The 24,738-nt window shown below is 54.1% G+C and overlaps 7 protein-coding genes across 7 annotated transcripts; 6 read left to right on the top strand and 1 right to left on the bottom strand.

Annotated features, from left to right (window-relative positions):
* Window positions 1-526: 526 nt before the first annotated feature.
* On the top strand, window positions 527-1,482 carry IUM83_17393 (putative transmembrane protein; the record flags this gene model as incomplete). The annotated part of the gene is made up of 5 exons (XM_067942346.1): window positions 527-576; window positions 681-853; window positions 922-1,318; window positions 1,377-1,407; window positions 1,477-1,482. 5 exons carry the CDS (start codon window positions 527-529, stop codon window positions 1,480-1,482), a joined length of 657 nt encoding a protein of 218 aa, XP_067782459.1.
* A 96-nt stretch (window positions 1,483-1,578) lies between these two features.
* IUM83_17392 (putative transmembrane protein) lies at window positions 1,579-4,299 on the top strand (the record flags this gene model as incomplete). The annotated part of the gene is made up of 3 exons (XM_067942345.1): window positions 1,579-1,649; window positions 1,718-2,163; window positions 2,240-4,299. 3 exons carry the CDS (start codon window positions 1,579-1,581, stop codon window positions 4,297-4,299), a joined length of 2,577 nt encoding a protein of 858 aa, XP_067782458.1.
* Window positions 4,300-6,580: 2,281 nt separating this feature from the next.
* Window positions 6,581-6,964, top strand: IUM83_17391 (Myosin-I heavy chain; the record flags this gene model as incomplete). The annotated part of the gene is made up of 1 exon (XM_067942344.1): window positions 6,581-6,964. The coding sequence occupies one exon, from the start codon at window positions 6,581-6,583 to the stop codon at window positions 6,962-6,964; it is 384 nt and encodes a 127-aa protein (XP_067782460.1).
* A 294-nt stretch (window positions 6,965-7,258) lies between these two features.
* Window positions 7,259-7,756, top strand: IUM83_17390 (uncharacterized protein; the record flags this gene model as incomplete). The annotated part of the gene is made up of 1 exon (XM_067942343.1): window positions 7,259-7,756. The coding sequence occupies one exon, from the start codon at window positions 7,259-7,261 to the stop codon at window positions 7,754-7,756; it is 498 nt and encodes a 165-aa protein (XP_067782479.1).
* Window positions 7,757-8,067: 311 nt separating this feature from the next.
* On the top strand, window positions 8,068-8,721 carry IUM83_17389 (uncharacterized protein; the record flags this gene model as incomplete). Its single annotated transcript, XM_067942342.1, has 1 exon — window positions 8,068-8,721. One exon carries the CDS (start codon window positions 8,068-8,070, stop codon window positions 8,719-8,721), a length of 654 nt encoding a protein of 217 aa, XP_067782457.1.
* Window positions 8,722-9,160: 439 nt separating this feature from the next.
* On the top strand, window positions 9,161-11,323 carry IUM83_17388 (Myosin-I heavy chain; the record flags this gene model as incomplete). The annotated part of the gene is made up of 2 exons (XM_067942341.1): window positions 9,161-10,750; window positions 11,027-11,323. The coding sequence occupies 2 exons, from the start codon at window positions 9,161-9,163 to the stop codon at window positions 11,321-11,323; spliced, it is 1,887 nt and encodes a 628-aa protein (XP_067782515.1).
* Window positions 11,324-12,974: 1,651 nt separating this feature from the next.
* IUM83_17387 (ABC transporter C family member 5) lies at window positions 12,975-13,690 on the bottom strand (the record flags this gene model as incomplete). Its single annotated transcript, XM_067942340.1, has 2 exons — window positions 12,975-13,593; window positions 13,668-13,690. 2 exons carry the CDS (start codon window positions 13,688-13,690, stop codon window positions 12,975-12,977), a joined length of 642 nt encoding a protein of 213 aa, XP_067782516.1.
* Window positions 13,691-24,738: the final 11,048 nt, after the last annotated feature.

Here is a 24,738-nt window from a genome sequence, read left to right as displayed (position 1 = left end):
ACGACGGCACGAAGGACAACCGCGAGGTGACGGCGGCGCGCCGAGTCTTTGATCCGTCTCAACGATCCCATGGTACAAGTCCATGGTCCAGCACCTCAGCGGGTTCGAGAATGCTCGACAAAGTCGTTGGAATTGCTTTCATCTTCATCATGTCGACTCATGATGAAGATGAAAACATTCCCAACGCTAGGTACAGGTACAGCTGGACTCGACGACTGTGGCAGGATGACCATCTGTGCGCGAGTAGGGCAGGCCACACATGGCGCCACTTACCCGATCGCATCATGTACAAAGAGCGTGGATGAATGGCAGTGAGGGGAGCTCAAGAGTCAGCAATGCCGGTGTCCTCTTCCGTTGCATTTCTTACGCTGCTGCCCAGCGTCAGAGAGAGGCGACAGACTCGTTGCTCGATTTGCCACTGCCCTCGCCAGACCTGCCACTTTTGGATTTTGCTGGGGTGGCAAGGCACTGAGTCAATCTCTGGTCGTTCGGGCAGTGAGGGATACTGTACCAGCTGATCCGAACCATGGCGGACATCGACAAGCGGCAGCTCAACCTCCCCACGGGCGAGAAAGAGTGAGTGAGATTTTTGGTTTCGAGCTGTTTTTCCGTGTCACCGTGTCATGTTGTCGCCACGAATCTCATGACCTGTGGCCGCGCTGTGCCTCATTTGGTGATAGGGCCACAATGGTGCCGTTGAATGATGAGGCCTACGACGAAATGGTCAGCCCTCCGGCCGTTCGTCTTCGTGCGGGTACAATCGGAAGCGAAGATTTCAATGAAAAGGGTGCCAACCTGCGTATCGACATGGACGATGATCAGAAGAAGTCGATCAAGGCGCAAATGTTCTCTTGTACGTGGCTTCTCTATTAATCGTAGTCGACTGTTTCGATCTCTCGACTAAACTGGTTGTCCTGACAGCCGAGTTCCGCTTCAACGCCGAGCTTTCGCTTCGAGTGGCGTGCGGAGTGGTGATTGCGTCGTTCATCCAGACGCGTGACCCCAACTACGACCCGTCGATTGAGCACGACAAGAAGTGGTTTTTCTTCCCCGACTGGTACTACCTGGGTGGTCTCAGCTACTGTGCAGTGGCTGTCATCTTTTCCGCGGGCAAAAATGTCGGCGCGACGCTGACTCAAGTCTGCCAGGCGTTTTACGGTGTGGGAATGGCGCTGGTGTACAACCTGTTGCTCTTCTCGTTCGTGAGTGTGCACACGTTTGATGACTCGTACGACGGCTACGTCCTGATCTCGAAGAAAATGTCGTTTGGCTCGAGTGACTACTACGTGAACTCGCACAACTTCTATGCGGTGCTGCCGTGGATGGTGATTTTCACTGTCGTCATCCTCCTCATGCCGCTGGAAACCAACACCAAGAAGTTCGCACTGGCCAACAATCTCTACTTCAGTACGTTTTTGGCGATTACACTTTACACAATCGTGAGAACTTGGTGACTAACATACTTGATGTGCGTAGCTCTGACAATCATTAACCCCACGGATCCTCTGGACTCGTCGAAGCTGAAGGCTTCGAACGACAACTACCTTCGAGACGAGCAACATTCTCAACAACCTGGCGATGTATTTCATGGTGGGCTTTGTGGGAACTCTCATCTCGCTCATCATCATGTTCATCCCGTATCCCATCTTGTAAGTATCGAATGCTTCTGCAGCGATGTTGATAGCCTTCAAAAACTAACCAATGCTGCTTCTGACAGTGCCATTGCGAAGCTACGAGAAGAAACGAAGAACGCATCGGGCGATGTTTTGGATCTGCTGAACGTCATTGTCGACTCGTACTGCTTCAAGAACAAGAACGTGGATCACATGAACTTCCTAAAACTCAAGCTTCAGCGTAAATTTGACGCGGCCGCGGCACGCCACCGTCGGATGATCAAGCTCTTAGAGGACGTGTGGTGGGAGCAGCTATTCGGCTTCCACCTCTTTTTCAAGTTCAACCGCTCCGTCGCCAAGAACTACGTCCGCCTCATTGGCTCTCTCATCGCCGACTTGCGGTCGCTGAACAACGCGATGCAGCTCGAGCAGTACGACCAGTTGCACTTCATGTACATGAAGGTTCTGCAGCGTGAGATCTACGTCATCCAGATGCGTTCAGGTGACCTGCTGAACGAGATCGCGAGTGAGATTCATGCTTCGTCCGAGCGTACGTTGTGCAATATTATGTTCTGGGCGACTGAACCTCCTTGACTAACGACTCATGTTAATGTATTGTTCTTCAGAACTTGACCTCCAGACAATCCGAACGCTTCAGCGCCAAATGGAAAACACGTTGAGACACTACCGAGAGGCCCAAATCCGTCTATTGCAGTCGAGCAAAGTCAAGATTAAGGATGTGGAGGGCAATGTGCCCTTGAATCTGTTCCTGTTTTCGCTCAACTCCTTCTGCAGCACGCTCATCGAGTTCCAAGGCAAGCACAATGAGAAGGATTTCCACGGAGGCCGACGCGCACGGTCATTCGTCGCTGCCTCGATCCAAAACTTCTTCATGATCAACCGGTACACCCGGGCTAAAATCCTGGAATCCGCTCGTATGGCCGTCGCTATCGTCATCGGCATTTTCATGGCTGTGTACCTGTACGGATTCAGTTCCACAACTCCTGCCGCAGTGTCGTACGTCATGGGCAACCACATCGGAGGTTCGTTCTCGGTGACATTGAACCGTGTCGGAGGTGTCGTGGCTGGAAGTGTCGTGCCGTCCGTGTTCCAGTTCTTCATTTCCCAGATCTGCAATCCCCAGATCCTGAATGTGTTCTTGTCCGAGATTGTTCTATTCGTTTGGGTCACGCTGTCGATGTACGTCAAGTTCGTCGAAGGCTACAGCTCGTACGCTGGGCTTGTGTCGGCTTTCATTGCCGCTGGAGTTTTGCTCCGCCAGACGGACGTGTGCTACACTGACAGCTCGGACGGCTCGTCCGCAATTGCGATCAGTTCGTACTCGAGTCTCGCGCAAACGTCTGTGGGTCTGGTGCTCATCATTGTTCTCGAAATGGCGATGTGCCCCGAGAGTGCAACCAGTTTGCTTCGTAAGAACATCCAGCAAACTCTCAAGTTGCAGCAGAAGGCCTTTGAGATTCTGTTCGGCCACCACCTCTCGAGCTCAGGCGAAATGAGCGAGGAGACCATGGAGGAGGTTCGCGACATTCTCCAAGTGCAGATCCCTGCGCAACTTGTTGAGCAACAGGCGCTGCTCAAAGAAGCCGAGACCGAGCCTCAAATGTGGCGACCTGCTTTCTCAAAGCAAAAATACGAGGCCGTGTTCGACAGCACGAATCGCTTGCTGAACAACAACAACCTGCTGTTCAAGCTCGTGCGGTGGTACAACTACCGCATGAAGCAAAACTTGACGCAGACGAACGTAGTGGATATTCGTGATATCAGCACTGAGAGTGCCCGCGTGTTCGACACGAACGGCGGTAAGACGACGCACACGAAGTGGCAGGAGGCGAGCAATCAGTTCTTGTCTGCTGTTGACGACACCTTCAACACGCTTCAGATGCTGTTCGGCGAGTCGTTCCTGTACTCGGATCCAGAACAAACTGCCATCTTCATGCAAATGAAGGAAGCGTTCCGTGTTGCGGACAAGGACTGCAGCGGCGAAATTGATGCGGATGAAGTGGCCGTCATGCTGGAGACGATTTTCGCTCAGTCCGGTGCGGTGAAGCAGGAGGAGATCACCAAGTACGTCGCAGACTTCATGGAAATCGTGGACAAGGATTGCAGTGGAAAAGTGTCGTTCGAAGAGTTTATGGCGGCTTTGGAGGACGGTCTGAAGCTTGAGGTGGAGGTCTACCACCGCCGCAAGCCCAAGGCGACGACCCTGAAGCAAGCTCTGTCAAGCATCAACGAGGATGGCCACACTTCTTCTCACGCGTCTCGAGCATCCCGCGCTAGCTGCAGCGTCACGTCTTCTAACGGGACTGGCATGAACAAAATCACCTCGAGCATGTTCGACTCGAACACCCCGAAGAAGGAGGGTCGGATTCTAAGCGCGGCGTCCTCCGCGCAGAATACTCCAAAGAAATCGGGTTTCGCGAGGCGATCCTCAACGATGATGACCTCGCCTATTCGACGCAACCACGACGTGCTCAACGTGGAGGATTTCAGCACGAGCGACATCGCCGCTCAGATGAAATCCGCGTACGTGGAGTGGTTGATGGAGGGTCAGCGATTCAAGCGAGTGACGATGGAGGAGCTCTTGCTTTTGAACTGCCTGGTAAGTGGAGCTGAGGGCATTGCCAGGAACTTGACGCTCATGGAGGAGATCGTAGTCTCTTCGTAGACGCAAGCACAAATTATTGAGTTTGCTTGGAGCGCGTGTGCAACGAACAAATACAGTATATTTCAATCGTAATGCTTAGTCAAAGCAACAGCAGCGGATGATTGGAAAAAGAGTACCAACAAGTCAAGAAGCTGGCGGTGACATTTATATTTGCATATTTTGGCGAGTAGGCCAGGTAAGAGTAGCGATCCACCTTCCGAGCGAGCGCGTACTTGAATCACTCTCTTTTAAACAGACAATAAAGAAGAGCAACCCCACTGCGCTATCTTGTTGACGCTTCTTCCTTCCAACGCAGCTTCCTCGGAGTAGACCTCGCCCGGCAAGAGAGAGGTCTGCTCTCGGTGTACGTGGCACCATATTGCGACAGCACGTGGGTGGGGCTGATGAGAGACCCTCCACAGAAGTTTTGGCCGTCAGTCGAGTTGCGGAGACCGACTAGGTACGTCTTGGTTTTTGCAGGGACGATGGTGCCCTCCAAGATCAGTTGGCGATGCGTTTGTGCTGGAACGTTGTCTGAGGGAGGAGTGTTAGCGCGAATGTGACCGCGACAGCAGCGTCGACAGCGGTCTTCATTTAGTCTGTGTCCTGTATTCCTCGAGGACGTTGTGAGCATTATGCAGTCACGAGTTGTGCATAGGGAAATATCCATATCCAAATATTCATAGCACAATTCGCGAATTACGAAAAAAAATGCTGCGTTTGAGCAAATGCTGGACACGAACAGCACCATTGAGTGTCTAAAACTCTATATTAAAGGTGGGTTCTTCACACGCTGCGCACAAGGTTTCACGACGCACAGTCACGAGCAATTACCGCCAGCGGAATTACCATCGACGTGTAAAATGGTATTCCTCAGCGTCTTTCGTTTGGAGAAAAACGGCTTTCATCAGCAGCTCGGAGAGCACCTAATTCGTCGAAACATCTCAAGACAGCGATTGATAGTCGCGCCAGTAGCTCAATCCTGACAATCTAGCCTACCACAAGTCACACAACTAGAGCCGAATTGGTTCCAGAGAATTTTGTTTGATCTAAGCCCTTCGCTGGCGCAGGTAGTGTTGAAGCTCAGCTGCTGACTTGATTGATGGTGCCAACGACTGCGAGTCAATCTGCACAGGCGAGTTTGCTTATTCAACCTGGGACCTTACGAGCCCTTTAAAAGCACTTTCCGCCCAGCTCACACTTGAATTTGCCGGCTGGACCAAAGACTGCAACGAACAAGACAATGGGCAAGGGAAGCGGTGCTGGATCGAAGGCCGGAGGCTCGAGCGGGTCCGGGTCGAAAGGAAGCGGTGGTGGAGGCTCCGGGGCCTCCAAAGCGGCGGCTGACAACCGCTCAAACCAGCTCAACCCCAATAACCCCACGTACTATTCGTCGCGCTCTTAAGGCTAAGCAAACGCTGGCTGTGAGTGCCAACGATGAAGCGGGCAAGTTAATGTTGTTTGGCGCTACAACTTGGTGATCAAGGACAACAATTGCTGGAAACCTCAAGTGCAGTAGTGCCTTCGTTAAGTAGGCGTACCAATGGGCCAAGTAAGCCTACGAACCTATTTTGCTTTTGAGCATTTTCATTCTCGCAGTGTTTAATTGTTTTCTTCCTTAGACGGTTGGGTCTATCCGGATACATGTAGTCTGCCTGGGAACCGGCGAGATACTTCTCCCTGCTTGAACATTGATCGAGCACTCCTCAATTTCTAATTTGACCTAGAAGGGAAGGGAAGACCAAGATGGCAGGAAAAGGTGGAAGTCATCACTCGGGCGGTCACCAAAGCTCGGGCAAAGCCGCAGGAGGTGAACACCACCACAACTCGAGCTCAAGCAGCTCAGGGGGTGGAAAGGGTCACTCCTCCAGCAAGATGACCGTCCAGGGCGGCATGGCAGCGTCGAAGGAACGTGTCCATGCCATGCCGAAGTGGGCGCTGGATAACCGAGCCAAACAGCTCAACCCGAACAGCTTCCGTTATCGCGGTCCGAAGACCGAGACCAAGGAATCCAGCTGAGTCTCACGCGTCGATGAGCAGCACCAGAATCCCAGCACCAATCTGCAGTGCATGAATATCCAAGTTACTGTAATTGCACAAATGAAGCCTTTGTTGATCGTTCCCACAACTCCTAGCGGCATGGATGTCCATCATGATTCATGATAAGCGTCCCAGTATCCACCGCGTGTTATGCGACGCTGCATCGTCTGGATTTGCGAAAGAGGCGGCACCGCTGTCAGCCAGCTCCATTCCCGCTTTGGACACCAAGCACCTTTAATCGATTCGACTTGTTCCAGGCACCATGGACTTCTTCAACAAGGCCAAGCAGGCGGCGGAGAAGTACGCGGGCGGCGACTCGAGCAGCAGCAGCAACAACAAGAAGAGCGACTCGATCTTCTCCAAGGCCAAGGACGCGGCCGAGAAGTACCACGCCAAGGACAAGGCGGTCGAGTTCGCCCAGAAGCGCGTCGCCAAGAGGGAGGACGCCAAGCACGAGCCCGGGTACGTCGAGAAGAAGGACAAGTCCACGGTCGACAAGGCCGTGGAGGCGGCCGAGGACTTCCTGGCCAAGCAGGGACAGCCTCAGGCCAAGTCTCACCACTCCGGCGACAAGAAGGACAACCAGATGGAAGACATCCTGGGCAAAGCCAAAGACGCAGTAGGCAAGTACGCCAAGAAGCACTAGGCTAGACGCTAAGGAGGCACCACTTCAATACACTTACCGTGGAAATTCCAGCATTTGAGTATGCAGGAAGTCATAATGCTGGGATTACCAACAGACATGTGCCGGTGTTCAGCTCGGCGTGAATCCAGCCGAACCGAGATCGGCACGTGGCTGATTTCTCGTATCAGGACGAGGACAGATGCAGGGGCAGAGGTGGCGGAGTGTGCTTTTCATTCGCGCTCTCGGCTCACTTCCGATTCAGCAGGACTTCCAGCACTTACGCTCTCTCTCGATCGATAACCGGCGGCTGCAACGATGGACTCGATGATAAACAAGGCGAAGGACGCGGCGGAGAAGCTCACGGGCCACGAGCACAAGGACGAGTCCAAGCTGCACCACCTCAAGCACGAGGCCGAGAAGAAGGTGCTGAAGCACCAGGCCAAGAACTTCGCGGAAGACCACGGCTTCTCCAGGAAGAAGCACCACGACAACCAGGACGAGTCGCTGCTGGACAAGGCGAAGGATGCTGTCGGCAAGTACACTGGCCATGAAGACTCGCATTCGCACAAGAAGGACAAGGACGACTCCATCTTCGACAAGGCCAAGGACGCCGTCGACAAGTATACCGGACACGGCGACTCGCACTCGCACAAGAAGGACAACCAGGACGAGTCGCTGCTTGACAAGGCCAAAGAGGCTGTCGGCAAGTACTCGGGTCACGGAGACTCGCACTCGCACAAGAAGGACAAGGACGACGACTCCATCTTTGACAAGGCCAAGGACGCCGTCGAGAAGTACACCAAGAAACACTAATCGTTCAGGCCACCTCAAGAGGCCACGTGAGTTTAGATAACTCTTACCGTTTGAATTGCAACACTTTCGTTTGATGATGAGGCTTCGTCGCTTGGTTAGTTGACGATGAGGATCTAACGGCTTAGTGTGAATGGGACGAGCAATGGCTCGCGGAAATTCCGTCGGAATCGCTAGCTGATTCCTAGCGACAAGATGGGACCAAGCGGTTGGTAGCTTCAACAGCGACGGATGTCGCCTTTATCGGAGACTGCTTCCGAGCTCTTCATCAAGCTCACAATCGAATTGGACGAACTACTGCTCAAGAGACCAAGATGGAGGCTATTCGCAACGCCATCGACAAGGCCACCGGCCGAGACAACAACGACAACTCGAGTTCCAGTCAGAATTCTGATTCGGCGTACCGCTCGTCCGACGCGCGTGGGCAGCCTGACACCGGGACCAAGAGCTACTCGCGAGGCACCAGCGACTGGCAAGATGATTCGTACAATCGTCGCCAAAATGACCCAGACACGTCGTCGTCCTACTCGTCTCGTGCTGGAGGAGACAGCAGCTACGCTACCGGGTCAAGCAGCGGCACTACCACTGGGTTGGGGAGCGAAAGAAGCATGTCTGGGTATTCTGGTGGCGCGGGGCGTGACAACAACCAAAGCTACTCAGGCACGAGCGGAAATGATGACAACTATGGCACCTACGAGAGCACCGATAGCTACGGTAGCAGCTCGAGCTCGGAGCGGAAGAAGCATCCGCATCGATCGGACGACAACGACGACGACGGCAGTGGCAACTACTCGAGTTACTCGAGTGGAGCCACTGGAGCCAGCCTCGGAGGCGACGAAACCGGTGACATGGGCAGGTCTCGTGAAATGTACGGAAGCACGAGTCGCTCTGGTCGCTCGGGCTCTGGTGACAACCAAGGCTTCGGCAGCTACGCGTCGGCGGACAACAACAACACCAACTACTACTAACACTATGCAACCCAGCGCTCATGTTGACTGTGGCTGGCTGAAGTCGAGCGTAGCGAAGCAGAGACTGTAGGTCGGAAAACAGTCGTGGTCCCTCCCATCCTAATCCTTTGAATCCAAGTTTTCATGTTTACCAGGCCGAGCTTTTTGCACTTCATAACTCTCCAGGTTGAAGGCGATTGGCGAACCTGGTGTCACAAGTTGCGACAAGCATCAAGCGTGCAGAGCGTGCTTCGACAACGCGATCTGGTTAAAGAAACACCTTCACTTTGTATGCATTTGGTGTTCGAGAGCTGGTCTTGATTTTGGCCCTTTCAGCTCATCAGAAAAGTTCACCCACGCTCGATGCCTCCTCATCTGGTTATGCCTACGTCCGACAGGACCTCGACCAGCTCATTCCAGCTTTTGCTACGAACCAGGTCAATCGAGCTTTTGAACAACAATGGGCTTCCTGTACGAGGCCACGAAGGTGGTGGGGAACTACGGCGGTGGGAACTCCTGCGGCGACAATGACGACCTTACCGTCCGGGAAAAGGTGATCGAGTTCGCCCAGGAGAAGGTCGCTGAGCGAGAAATGGAGAAGTGCCAGCCTGGTTACGTCGAAAAGCACAAGTCGATCGTCGAGAAGGCCGTGGAGGCTGCAGAAGGCTACATCGCCAAGCAGGGACGGCCCTACCGTGACGACGACGAGGACTCGTGCTCCAGCTCCAGCTCCAGCTCTGACAGTTCCTCGGAGTGCGAGACGAAGGAATACTCGTCGTACACCAAGACGTCACGAGATATCCCGGGCACCAACACGCGAGTGGAAGAGGAGGTGACCGTCTCCGTTCGCACCACTACAGCCCCCGAATACCCCAGCGTCGCCACGCAAAACTACAACAGCTCGAGTTACCGGGAAGCCGACAGCTATGGAGCCTTTAGCAACAACGTTTCCAGCAGCTCCGAGTACAGTTCAACTCAAGTTCGCAACGAAACGGAGTACGAGACGAAGGAGTACTCGTCCTACAGCAGAACATCGCGGGACGACTCGGATGAGTATCGCCCAGGCAACTACGGCGGCGCGTCTCGTGTCGACGAAGAAGTGAGCTACTCGTCTCGCACCACTGCAACTCCCGAGTATCCGAGCTATGCCAACCGAGACTACAACAGCTCGAGCTACCCCCAGCAGGATACCAGCTACGGCGCGACCAACCGGATGCCGCTGGAGAGCAACAGCGTCTCCACCACCTCGGAGTACCGCTCCACTCGAACCATCGATGAAGACGAGTGCGAGAGGAAGGAATACTCGTCCTACAGCAGGACGACGCAGGACGACTCGGGCGGATTTGGCCGAAACAACTTCGGTGCTGCGACGCCGGCCTACTCGACTCGTGTCGAAGAAGATGTGGACTACTCGACCCGCGCCACGTCGAGACCGGACTACGCGGGAGACTCAAGCCGAGAGTACAACCGCTCGAGTTACCAGAGAACGATCCGGCAAGACGACAACTGCGACGCGTTGAACAGGATGACCCTGGAGAGCAACGACATAGAATACCGATCGGCTCGCGTGCGTGACGAGGCCGATTACGAACGGAAGGAGTACTCGACTTACAGCCGGACGTCGCGAGACGACTCGGACTACTCGACACGCGTGAGCGAGGAAGTGGACGTCTCCGTGCGCACCACTTCAGCCCCCGGGTATCCCCACAACTCGACGCAAAACTGCAGCAGCTCCAGCTACCAAAGCGTGAGTCGGGAAGACAACAGCTACGGCGCCTTTAACGACGTCTCCAGCAGCTCCGAGTACCGCTCGACTCGAGTTCGCGACGGAGCCGGGTACGAACGCGAGGAGTCCTCGTCCTACAGCAGAACGAAGCATGATGACTCGAGTGAGTATCGCCCTGGCACCTTCGGCGGTGTTCCGTCCTATTCATCTCGTGTCGACGAAGAAGTGAGCTACTCATCTTCCCGCACCACTGAGCGTACAGGCCCCAACTACCCCTCGGACGAATTTAAGTATTCGAGTCGCCCCGCGTATGGCACTCGCGAGGTGCAGATCAGCAACAACCAAAGCTACGGAGGCTATGGGGCCAACAACTACAGCTACTGAAGCTGCATGTAGATAGTCGTGTTGAACATTACGTCTGCCTGGATAAGAATGGATCTAGCTCTTAGGTCTTTAGACCTTAAAGGCGACCCATTTCCTTGATGGATATTAGAGTTCGTGAGCCATTAGGCGGTTTGATTGACACGAGCACCACCACCACCTCTGCATAGCACCATACATCACCGGTTACGTGAAGTAGCATAGGATTTCTTTAACAAGGCCAAGGAGGCGGTGGAGAAGTACGCGGGTAGCGGCGACTCGATCAAGAATGTCACCGCCGACGACAAGAAGAGGAGTGACTTGATCTTCTCCAAGGCGATGGAGGCGGCCGAGAAGTATCACGCCGAGGAGAAGGTGGTGGAATTCGCCCAGAAGCGCGTTGCCAAAAGGGAGGAAGGGAAGCTCAAGCCTGGCTACGAGGAGAAGAACAACAAGTCCGTGGTGGACAAGGCCGTGGAGACCGCCGACGACTTCCTGGCCAAGCAGGGAGACAAGTGCGGGGGTCAAGCAGGTTGAGGAGGTCAAGGTCAAGGAGACTAAACCCAAGGACAATAGCGAGCACTGCAGATCCAGAGCTAGTTCTACCTCCAGCTCCATCTCGGATGAGGAGAACATGCACCACTCGCGCCACAACAAGAGCCCGAAGAACCAGTCGGACAGCTACCAGACGACAGCCGTGACAATAATCCGACGTACCCGAGCGCAAGCGCTGAGAGTGACATGTATCGCTCGTTATCGAAGATGAACATGAGCAACAGCAGTGTGCCAAGTTACAATAACTCGGCGTATCGCGCACAGCCTGCTCGCAATGAAGACAGCTACAGCGCCGAAAGGTACCCGTCGGGTACCGTACCCGAGCTACGAGTTAGAATACAGCCGTCAGAGCGTCCCCGAAGCACCACCAGCGACTAGCAGCGGCTACCCCAGCGGAAGCAACACAGGATCTCCGCGATATCCTAACAGCTCGAACTATCCTGACAACTCGAGCCGTAACAGCAACCCGAGTAATGGCTCGCGCTATGAGACGTACCAGGAGCACTGGAGTCGACAGGGCACCTGCGACAACCAAAGGAATGAAAACTATTCGAGCTACCCCACCCGTGCTACGTGGTTACGGGTATGGTCGGAATGAGCGGAAGTGCGTACGGGGGTCGCAATACGTACGGCAACAGCAGCCAGTTCGGACGCTCGAATGAAGGCAACGGGCACGGCGGCAATCGCAGCTATGGAAGTTACCCTTATGATAGCGTCTAAAGCTACTGAGTTGCCCGACAAGATGGATCAAGATGCCCAAGCTTCGGTAGTAAAGTACATGGTATTCATGTCTTAGCGCTGTTTTCCTTGCAATCGATTGTGCGCTTTTGTTGCAGCCTGCTCGGAACCCACCGCGACAGTGCCTGTGTTCAATACAAAATCCAATGTATTACATTGGCAATGTACCATCAAGCGCACGGGTTATCAAGCACAAGGGTCGTAAGACACTACTACCGCCAAACGATAGCCTCCAGAATAATGGGTGCGTAAGGATCTCCACTTAAGGTATTGCCGGCCGATAAGGCCCCAGGGCGGAGTTCGGGAACTCGGGTTGGTAGTAACGGGGGCGTTTGGGCCCGACTGGAAATCGACTCCTTGATGCGAACCGATGTGCCCTTCGGAACGCAGACATACTCGACAGCTCGTCCTCCCTCGGCATACGCAGCTTCCGCAGCATGGGTGGCTTGGCCAGGTTCTGGCACCTTTGCAGCGAGAACTCCAGCGATCGCGTCGACGTCTCCATGGCTGAGTTGGACGCCCATCAAGTTGATTTCCTCAATAGACAGACATATATAAGATCGGCAATTGCCGGTTTGTACGAAAATAAGCTAAAGTGGGCATATCGCATAGTTTGGAAGGGGCATTGGTGGGCATTATACAAAGGACAAGATATCCAGGCGAAGCCTCGCGACAGACCGTGATCTAATCGAGCGGAATGCTATCTAGCTCCTCAAACTGCTTGGTGTGAAGAGCGCCCTCACGAGAAAAACCCGTCAGTCGACTCTTGTACGACGGCTTCACCCACTTAAGTAGCGAGAAATCGCTCTCTACGGTAGATGTTCCCGGAAATATGGTGGCTAAACCACCTGTAAACCGCTTCAACGCAGGATATTGAGCATCCAGCGAGTCCCAGCTACGACACGGAAAGATGCGTTGACATGTCAAGCGCAATTGCAAACGTCCACTCGGCCGCCATTAGAGACTTCAACTTCTGCAGATTGATCATGCACGCAAAGCGCGCATATTTTGCCGGTAACTCGGGTGTACAGGAGCCCAGCGAAGCTAAACCAGTTCGATGTCTTGTCTTAGTCAAAGTTGCCAACGCCATGCGGAAAGACATCCCAATGCTTAAGTAGTCAACGATCAGGTGAAGCTGGACGGGGTTCACGATGTTCAGCACATAATGAGTGTTGGCAACATTGCAGCACAGGCGGGAGCGAATGCGATCCCACGAGATATCATCCACGTCGTCTCCGACGAGGAAACTGTCGATAATGCCCTCCACAATTTCCCGGTCAACTTCGATAACCAGTGGAGCTGGGTTCTCATTCAGGTACAGGTGCATACTGGAGCGATGTAGAGACCGGTCGTCAAAGAACGTTTTGCACTCGGCTTCAGTCAGAAGCTGGTACTGCTTCCACTTGTTGGGATGCTGATTGTAGTGGTGTTTTCGATAGTGCTCAGGACGAAAGGGGCGGCGGAAGTACTTGATGTTTGTCGTCTTCTTGCGCTTAGCGCCTACCTTTTCTTCCCTGCCGAAGACGGCGCAAAAACGGCAAAGAGCGCTGAGCACGTTGTTCCCATTTGATGGTTCTCTCTCGCTAACCTGGAGCCCAAACTCGAGCTCATGGGCACTCTGAAAAGGAGTCGACCTTTGCTTCGACCTAGGCTTGGGTGTTTGCTGTATCGCGTCGTACAGAGAGATATCGGTTCATGTTGTCGATCTCTCCCCCATTGTGCTGCCGCCAGTGCAGAAGGCGTTCTCGCAGTGCTTTGGCGGCGCCTCACAGCACTTGTAACCCCCCTCCTTATACTGGGCAATTTCTAAAATTAGGAAGTGGCACTGTTGCCCATTTTAGCGACGAATGCCCATTCTGTAACGGGGTTACACGCACAAGTGGCTGCAAGCCACTTGTGAATTTAACAGATAGGTTATCTGTTAAAAGTTTTGGATACTTCCTCACCTTGGTGTAAGACACACCAATGGATACATTGAAGTGGGCCACCACAATGAGTGGTCCACACTTACCCAAAGATCCTATTGGTAGAAAGCAGCATCTTTCTACCAATCAGAGTCATGCATATTAGCGGGGCTCTGACAGCCAGCCGCTGTCAACCCTTTCATAGATGATAAACAGTTTTTAGCAGATTTTAGAGGAAGTTCAATTTACAAGCAATACAGTTCTCATTTTACCTAATCTAAGTCACTTGGAATCCTATCTTACTTAACTTATATTTGTGTATTCAAGTATAATTAACCTAAGTAATTACTAAGTACTTACGCTTCCTCATACACGTTGCGCAACGTTTACGCAAAAGTAGTGAGTCAAGTTAGACCCACTACACCTGGTAGCACTTTGTAGTCCGTCCAACGACCGACTGCTTGACGTTCGTACGCGGTGTACGAACGCGGAGCCGAGAACCCCATGAGTACGGAGGTGCCCATGGAGAGCTCCAATACGCCTGCAACGCATGTTGCACGCGCAGACTGCCCCCACCTGTCTGACCCAGAGTGGGAAGCCCTCCAACGACTGTCAACAGTCATTGGAGAAGCGGCGATAGCTACAATGCTGCGTACGCTATCGCCGACGGAGCAACATGGTGTTGCTCTGGGATTCATCATGAAGGAGCAGCGTGACGCTGCTTCCTCAGTGACGGCGTCGTCAGGGACGACACGGCGTGCTTAATCATTGAAATTGAGCGTAAGCAATTTCGTGGGAAGAGAGGGTGAGCCTCTCCTCCGGTGGCTTGTCGAGCTCGACACAGCCATAGCAGCTCGACGCATCGCCGACCCGCTGTCGAAGGTCGCGTTCGCCATGTCCTGCCTTGGCGGACGCGCAAGGAGTTGGGCGTATGGGCGCCGACTCTCCGATCCTACGTGCTTTAGCACGTACGAAGTGTTCAAAGAGGAGCTCAAACAAGCGTTTGAGTCCCCGCAAAACGAGTTCCGGTCGAGGGCGGAGTTCCTCGACCTTCAGCAGGGTAAGCATGACGTCCATGCTTACGCGCAGCGCGCACGATATTTGGTATCAAATATCGTGACTAACCCGATTGACGAGGCGACCAAGGTCGTCACGTTCATGAAAGGACTTAGAGATGGGCCTGTGAAGACCTATCTCTTCCGAGAGTACCCGAGTACTCTCGATGCTGCAATCACCCTTGTCATGCAAGAAGAGTTTAGCCTACGGCAGGCTAAACTCCATGCAAACGTGCCGAGGCCGCAATCGCGCCCGGTAGTGAGGATGGGAGATCCAGAACCAATGGACCTCTCGAACACAACAACTGCTGGTCACCAGCAGCAGGGAGGTAACGTGCGATGCTTCCGTTGCGGAAGGATCGGTCACTTTGCACGGGAGTGTACAGCTCCCATGCCCCCTGGAGGTGGCCGTCGTGACGATGCTAGGCATCGCCGCGGACCAACAAAAAACGCGAACATCCAGTAGGCGCGGGGCGCCCTACTGGTAATGCAGTCGCGCGTGCCGACATCGGGCACGCGACACTGAGGACTGCAGCCCCCAGTGAGACTAGCTCTCGCTGCAAGAAACAAGATGACAGGCCGAACCTAGTCATCTTGAAGGTTTACTCGAAGAGAGCGAGTGACTCTCTTCGAGCTTTGGTAGATTCAGGTGCGTCGAACAACTTTGTTCGACTACGAAGCCTGTCGAGACTTGACTTCGAGGATGTAAATGTACCTCGAAGTCTTCTGGAGGTACGACTGGCAACAAGTGATCGTGAAGACCGAGAAGCGCGTCGTGAACGTGCGCTTCTCGTACAAACAACGAGTGTTTGTCGAACGCTTTATCGTCCTGAACCTGGACGATAAGTTCGACGTAGTAATGGGCATGCCGTGGCTTGCACGGCATGATCCGGTGATAGACTGGAAGAAGCGCACACTCGTGCGCTTCGGACGCGACAGCGGAACAGAGAGCGATGGCCCTGTTACCGCAGCGCGCGCACCTGCTGGTGCGCGCGGCTCACCAGTCGAGACAGCGCTTTATGCTGCTGTCCCGGAGTGCCCAAGGAGTGCGCGAGGGCGCGCACAAGTGACACCCGCGTCGGCAATGCTGCCGACGTCGGAAGAAAAAGATGTGTTGGTTCCGGGAACCAACACCCACGTTCAAGCGTGTAAGGGACAGTCCCTGACCCGAAGAGGTCAGGTTGACGACGACGCGTCGGCTCCGGGGGCCGACGCACCCTCGGTCATGAGGGGCTCCGCCAATGAATGGCGTCGAGATGACGAAGGCGTGTCAACTCCGGGAGTTGACGCTGCAAACAGTGCGGACGGTTGCAAACGTACCGCACTGACGCAATTTGCATGCTGTCGTGCAGCCGGACTGCACGACGAAGCGCCATGCGATCAAGCCGGGCTTGATATCGCGCGCCCGCAGACAGGGTCTGCCGGCGAAGGGACACATTACCGTGCAGCCGGGCTGCACGAAGGAACATGCGGTCAAGCCGGGCTTGATACCGCGCGCCCGCGGACAGGGTTCGCCGGCGAACAACTGTCCACGGCCGGGCCTGGACCAGAAGAACAACTGTGCGGAGCCGGGCTCCGCACAACAAGAAGACGGCGCAAACGGAAAACGCTGCGCAAGTCTCGGTCCGGGACCGAGACGCAACAAGAGCAGTCTGGTGGGTAGACTGCGGCGGTGACGCCGAATGTCAAGACGCTTAGCGTCTTGACGCGTACCGATACTGGATTCCAGTATCAGGACATGGAACTCGCTAATCCTCCGACGAGGGCGTCGGAGTTGACTTCGCTTCCAGCCATGAGCTGGAAGCGCTTCACGCGCGACTTGCACGATGGACGCATCGAGCAAGTCTGCGTTCTTTCGGACAGCGAAAGAACGGAGAGCGAGAACGAAGAGCTGAGGCAGCTCTTCATGGGAAGTACCACTGAGAGTGAAGACACTCTCAGTGCGAAGACGAAGCGAGAGCGCTTCGAGGAACAAGGTTGGGACTCGCTGAAGTCGAGTCCCTATTACGAACTGTTGAGGGAGTACAAAGACGTACTCCCGGAAGAGATTCCTGCGGAGCTTCCGCAGGATAAGGGCATTCAGCACGAGTTTGATCTCGTGCCGGGCACGAAGTACTGCGTCACGCGGCAGTGGCTACTGCCGCGAGAGCAAGTAAAAGCGATCGACGACTTCTTTAAAAGTCGTCGCAAAGCTGGACAAGTGCGGGAATCGAAGTCCCCGCACAGTACTCCGACGTTCTGCGTCAAAATACCACAGGGCGGATGGCGCATCGTTCATGCCTGCAACAAGCTGAACGATGCGACGGTACCAGCGCAGACGCCGATACCGCGAAAAGATGTCATCATCGATTCGATGGCCGGGAGCACCGTTTACAGTGCTCTCGACTTGCGAGATGGATTCTATCAAATCCTAATGCGTGAGAGCGATATCCCTCTCACGGCAGTGAGCACGCCAAGTGGCATGCTCTGGGAGTGGCTAGTAATGCCGCAGGGGCTTAAGAACGCCCCTGCGACCTTCAACAGGTGCGTAACGCACTTGTTGCGCTCGGTGCGCGACTTCGCGCCGAGCTACTTCGATGATGTGTTCATCCACAGCCGGGCTGTGGACGGGAAGACCGACGTAGAGATGCACAGGGTGCATCTCCGGAAGCTACTTGGGCTTATGCGAAAGCATAAGCTCTACGCGAACCTGAAGAAGTGCATCTACGGGGAGAGCGAGATACCCGTCCTCGTGTGTCTCGTAGGGAAGAATGGTGTTCGCCCTGACCCAGAAAAGGTCAGAGTGATAAATGAATGACCAACGCCTTCAAGTGTCAAGGAACTGAGGCAGTTCCTTGGCTTGGCCACGTACTTGTGCAAGTACGTGGAGGATTATGCGGGCAAGATCCGCCCGCTGTCACAACTTCTTAAGAAAGAAGCTGTGTGGAATTGGACAATCGGTTGCCAAAAGGCATTCGATGCAGTCAAGCGGGGCTTGGCTGAGGCGCCGATCTTGGCAGTGGCTGACCAAGATCGCCCATGTCACGTAGTGTGTGACGCATCCGATTTCGCGATCGGATGCGCGTTGATGCAGCACGATCACGAGGGCCGTGATCGTGTCGTCTACTACCAATCGCGTCAGCTGAAGCCAGCTGAGCGCAACTATCCGGTGCATGACAAGGAACTCCTTGCCATGAAGTATGCACTCGCAAAGTTCCGAGTGTATTTGCTTGGGAGTAGACCATTTGTGGTCTACACCGACCATGCGTCACTGCGCACTGCAGTGAAGTCGCCACACATATCACAAAGAATGGCGAGATGGCTCTCATTCTTTGCGGAGTATAACTTCCGGGTCGAATACAAACCCGGAAGATTGAATGTAGTGGCCGACGCGTTATCACGTCGGCCGGACTACGCAGAAGCTGCTGACGTCAATGCCATTGACGCCATGCGATCGAGCAAACCCACATCGTCTCTGTTGGACGATGTGAAGGCCGCGTACGCGCACGACGCGGACGCGAAGCTCTTGCTGGCCTATGGCACAGCACCTTCTGACAAGTCCCGTCAGAAGCTGCCCAAGCACCTTCGAGCGCGTGCACACCGCTTTCGTGTGCACGACGGACTACTGCTTTACAATGCAGTCGACGACAACGCGATCCGCGTTGTCGTACCGAATGACCATGACCTGCGACTCAGGATCATGTACGAGTATCATGATGCCCCGACTGCGGGACATCTCGGACGTGAGAAGACTTACGTCCTTCTCACGCGCGACTTCTACTGGCACCACCAGTATAAGTGGGTGCGCAAGTACATCCGTGCTTGCGAGGTATGCCAACGCGTAAAGCCTGCGCCATTCGCGCAGGCTCCGCTACAATCACTACCGACTCCGTCGGAGTGTTGGAAGTCCATGTCTTTGGACTTCATCTTTGGTCTTCCCCCGGACAGCGGAGGGAATACCGGTGTTGTGGTCTTCGTCGACCGCTTCAGCAAGATGGTACATCTTGCTGCGGTGCCGGCAGAAGTGACCGCGAAGCAGACGGCCCGTCTGTTCGTCGACATGGTGTTCAAACACCATGGCATGCCGTCCGACATCGTGTCGGACAGAGACCCGCGCTTCACAGCGCACCTGTGGCAAGAAGTGTTTACACTTCTTGGGAGCCAGCTTTCCATGTCGACTGCGGATCATCCGCAGACGGACGGTCAAACCGAGCGCGTGAATCGCGTGCTCGTCGATATGTTGAAGAGCTACGCTCACTCGTTCCAATACTGGAGCGAGTGCTTATCGATGGCAGAGTTTGCCATCAACAACTCAGTACATGCCCCGACCGGGCATACACCGTTCTACGTGAATGCCATGCGGCATCCACGTCTACCCGAGTTTACTCGGAGTGATGGCTCCCACTTTAAGTGGGGGAGGATCTACGACTGCAATACAGCAGCCGCAGAAAACCGCTGACACTTGCACAGTGTCAGCTGCAACAATGGACAAACCACATGAGTCTGCGCAGGGCGCAGACTCCCCCAACAACAAGGCCAACGACCACGGGTCTGCGCAGGGCGCAGACACCGCAAAGAACCACGCAGAGGCCGGGCCTCTAGCGGAGAGCGAGCTGAATGACTTCAGCTCGGATGCAATCAGTTTCATCACCAAAAGACAAGCCGTACTTCGGTTTGTCCAAGACACAATAGCAGCTTCTGTTGATCAACAGAAGCTGAACGCAGACAATGCGGGCAGAGGCAACACAAATGAATTCAAAGTTAGTTCATTGGTTTTGTTAGCTACGCAAAACCTGTCTAAACATGCAGTTTCGGATTTCGGAGCAAGTAAGCTTGCTCCGCGCTTCATCGGGCCGTTCACTGTGTTGGCACGGCACGGCAACACTTACACACTAGGCATACCGTCTAGCATGCGCCTCCATCCTACCTTTTACGTCGGACGGCTGAAGCCGTACCGGCAGCACGAGCCATCTAGCTCGGTTGACCCGAAACCCCGGCAAAAGCGGAAGCCTTGGCCTCGGCGACGAGCAGCCTCTCCTCCAGCGCGCGGACGCGCTGGAGCAACTCCTTCATCCGGGTCCCCAACTCGACCTGGATATTCGAGGCTGTCTGCGAGACCGCCGCGACTTGGGCCTTCTGGTTCGCCAGCTCCTGTTTCAGGGCGGCGAACTCAGCGCCCTGCAAACGCTCCACGACGGTCACCCGGTCGTGGAGAGGCGCACACTGATCAGCCCGGGGCTGATCATACCCGGGGCGTGTTCCCACCCCCGCCACCGCCGATCCGTGACGCCCGCGGCTCAACCCGCTGGATTGTTGAGCGGATTGTTGACCATAGTATCCCGAAAACGAACCCTCAAGGGGCTCGTTTTCGTATTCATTGGAGAGGATTTCCTCCCCATCAAGATACATGGGAGCCGCGGAACGTCTTGCTGGAGGACGTTCCGGAAATGGTGAGGGCGTACGAGGAGCAGTACGCGCTGGCACAGCGGAAGTAACACGAGCGCTGCGATCATCGCTAGCGCCCGAACCCTCACGTGCTAAGAACTTAGCACGGAGCTCTTTGAGACTCTCGGGCACACGGAACGACGTGTACCCGTTCAGGTCGCGGTCGCTCAAGCGGACCGCGCCTGGGAAGCACTTTGTGCACTGAAAGACCTCGGGCACAGCGCACGGCACATTAGCCTCCTCCGCAGCAACATGAAGTTGCTCCAGCTTTCCACGCTTCGAGTACGTCTCGAAGCGATCACGCGCTTGCTTAATCCGATCACGGTAAGCACTCGGCCTCTTGTTGAAGTTCTCAACAAAGGCGTTCCAGCTTTGGCAAAGTGCCTGCCATTCGGGCACTTTGCTGCGAGAAGAGGTCTTCTTGCTTTGAAACCATCGGAGCTCATGAAAGCGTCCGATGTAGTAATCGCGCCTTTGATGCGTTTCCGCATCAAAGTGCAGCTCGGCAGCCACAGCGTCATCTTTGATGGCGCTGCATACATACAGCGACACCTCATTCGGAGGTACCCAGTTACCATACCGGTCCGCGATCTCGGACGCGGACGGCATCCTCGGATCGCGCGCTGCAGGTGCATCGCGCGGAGAGCCTTGAGCTTTGGAATCACGCGCTGCAGCAGCAGCGCGCGGAGAACTGAGAGTCCCAGCGGAAGCGAGTGGGGATTTCACTCTCAGTTCGCGAACGCTTCGAACTCGAAGCGTCCGATTCGTCCCCTTCACGCGGGCGAATGTTCTTAGCATGGGGGTCGAGCGATTCGCTCGACACTGAGTCTTTGCGCTTTGAGGGCGAGTCCTTCTCGTCCTCCATGTCTTCATCGTCGTCGTCGAGGTCGACGACGTCGCCATACTTCGCCTTTTGGCGCTCGAAGTAGTCATCGATGGAGAGATGACTCCCCACCGACTTTGTGGACTCCTTCTGAGGCGCGCTCATCGTTGAATGAGCGCGGATTTCTTCTCCAAACGCGGAGAATTGACGAATGGTCCATTCAGAGATTGACGTGCGGGGACCCGCGCGTCTAACCTTAAGGGGGGATGGTGTAATGGGGTTACACGCACAAGTGGCTGCAAGCCACTTGTGAATTTAACAGATAGGTTATCTGTTAAAAGTTTTGGATACTTCCTCACCTTGGTGTAAGACACACCAATGGATACATTGAAGTGGACCACCACAATGAGTGGTCCACACCTACCCAAAGATCCTATTGGTAGAAAGCAGCATCTTTCTACCAATCAGAGTCATGCATATTAGCGGGGCTCTGACAGCCAGCCGCTGTCAACCCTTTCATAGATGATAAACAGTTTTTAGCAGATTTTAGAGGAAGATCAATTTACAAGCAATACAGTTCTCATTTTACCTAATCTAAGTCACTTGGAATCCTATCTTACTTAACTTATATTTGTGTATTCAAATATAATTAACCTAAGTAATTACTAAGTACTTACGCTTCCTCATACACGTTGCGCAACGTGTAAGCAAAATTAGTGAGTCAAGTTAGACCCACTACACATTCTATATATGCCTGTCAATAGACGACCGTGAAGCTTCGCCTAAGAGTGCGTACGCCAACCACTGCCAACGCCCCGTTCGTTGCACTGGTGTAAGAGGTCGAAACGCGCTGCCCAATGTCGGCTTCCGCACCACAGACGCATCCGCGAGCGACGCACACAGCCCCGAGAAGGCCTGGTCGTCCATGCCGAACACCGAGATGACGACCGACTCGATGGCACAACGACGAACAGCTTGTGGCTGATCGTTCGGTCTTAAACTGATTGAGCAGCCTCTGAAGATGGTGTTGAACAGCATACCACAACGATAATGCGCCGCCAGAGTGCGTGGGTGGACTTCTCCAGGACTGCGTTCCAGCGACAACCACACTAACGGATCTTACCAAGAGAATGGCTAGGTGCTCCTAACAACTGTACCACACTAACGACTTCACGTTCTGTCTACTGTAGAACGACGATGAGAATGAATTGGTGAATGTACTGGTGCTGTGGCGTGGTAACGGCGTTATTGCAGTGGAGGGAACTCGGATGATGATTCTACAGCGCTGCTTCAGCCTGGTCGGTCTCCTGATCGGATCACGTCGCTTCTCTCTGTATCGGCAATGCAAGAAATGTCGGTACTACACCGCTTCTTACAGCTCGTCGGCAGGTCGCTGTGAAATCTTTCGATCCAAACTGTCGGGTGGGCAACGGTGGACGTTGGATGTCCGCGAACGTGTCAAGGCATGTCCAAAACTGGATCAACTTTTCCTGGACAGCGTGCGAATTGACTTGGATGCATTGATGGGCGACGTGGCGCAAACGTTCGCTGCCTCGGTCTAGCGTACTGCAACGTGTCCTTCGATCCCATTACTCTTTTCTCCAAAAAGCTGAGGGATCGTTACAGTTTCGTTTTTTCGTGAGGTTCATTGGAGTCATTTAGTTGAAAAAGGGGGACACAACAGTGCGCTCGCCAATTGATGTGCGAGTTGTGCTTGAGCGCTGATAACGAGCAATTCCCCATGACCGACGAAAACGTGGATGCGTTCCTGGACGTGCTGAAGACCAACCACAAGTTGGTTTACCTTGACCTATTGGTGTCGATAGCGTTGTTTGACAAGGACTCGGTTTGCCTTCGCTGCGACCACCGAAACCTAACACTGACGGGAACTTCTAACGTGTCGTATTTACATTGTAATGCCTTAACTGTCTCAAACGGCTCAATTTATCTTCTTAACTAGCTAACATGCCACCTTACTGTAACAGGCTAGAAGTGTGATGCAAGATACAACTTTTTGACAGATGAACATGTTCGCGAAGCTAGTGTTTGCTATTGTTCAGCCCTGGGCGAACCCAAATGAATAGGAGTGTATTGCCCGGTACGAGCAGGTCCCAGTTGGACATGCCAGCGGACATACCCTCTCATGTCGTCGATGACCACCTACATCCCGGCCGCCTTGGCCTGCGCTTTTAGCCAGTCGTGGTATTTGCCCGCCTCCTTCAACGTCTTCTTAGCCTTTGCAGCTTCTCGTCTCAATTGCAAATATTTGTTGATATTTTGAAGAAAAAATCTCTCTTCGTCCACGACATCGTCGCTCTTCTCGACACAACGTAGCAGTCGTCCATCGACTGAATCGACGATGGCTGGCAAGTCGCTGTTGTCAACGATGGCGTTCGAATTCTTGGTCGAAGCGAGTGACGCACCACTGGTGTGGAGAGTGGCCGCAATGACCGCGACGACGATGCAAGTGAGGCGCGTGGTGGCCGTTGGTTCTTGGTGTCTTAACGGAGAATCCGAGAGGTGGTCGCGGGAGGTTGCGACGGCTTGTGGGCTGCGGGGTTAGTTGTGGAATGAGGTGAGTGGTGTGGACTTCTTTGACGAGTTAGTCCAGCAGTGTGTGTACGCAAAGTGCGGCATGTTGCTGTAGAATACTGTGGCATAGACGTCAATGAGATGACCGAGGACTATTGCTTCAAAATAGGTACCTTTCTATTTACGCTGGGCAGCGTAATAAAAGAAACGCGTTGCTTATTCATTACAGAGTGTGGCTACGTCAAGCACCCCACGAACAGAGGGACAAGTGAGCGCAACTCGGGCAGCTCACTGCAAATTGCGAGTGTGGCTCGCTGCTCCTGCAGTGCTCGTACACGGATAGGCCAAACAGATCGACTTTCGTGTCAACATTACGCTCGAGTGGATAACCTTACGACACCATGGCGAGTGCTATCGTAATATACAATATTTGCGGAAGCCGATCCCACACGTTCGAGTATGAAGAGATGGTCTGCGGCTAACTCAAAAGGAACAGAAGTATTATTTTTACCCAATCGTCGACTCGAGCGACGAAATCCTTTTTCGCGCTTCCCTCTCTAAATCGTTTTGGAACGAGCAGCTACACCGACGGACAGAATGCAACAGTCACCAAAAATGACTGCAAGTCTACGTAAAACGGACGAGCATGATAAACGACTATCTGCATACCTTATATTTTCAACCAATCACATCTCGTTAAAAGAGTCGCTAATTCTGTGCCACTTACTTCGTAAAATGGGGACAACCGTTGAGTCTCCATCAGAGCCTCCGCCCGTCGAGTTGGCGCTGCATGTGCAGTCCGAGCCTCTGCTTGACTTGGCGCTGCAGCCGCAGTTGGAGCCCCGTCCGGTCGACGCGGCACTGCAGCGCGCAGAGGAGGCTGCAATTGCCAGCCTTATTGACGAGGTATACTGCCACCCC

The sequence above is a fragment of the Phytophthora cinnamomi genome, assembly GCF_018691715.1.
Source record: "Phytophthora cinnamomi strain GKB4 chromosome Unknown Contig106, whole genome shotgun sequence".
Taxonomy (NCBI): domain Eukaryota; phylum Oomycota; class Peronosporomycetes; order Peronosporales; family Peronosporaceae; genus Phytophthora; species Phytophthora cinnamomi.
The sequence above is the reverse complement of the archived record's forward strand: the minus strand, read 5'-3'. Positions and strand labels throughout refer to the sequence as shown.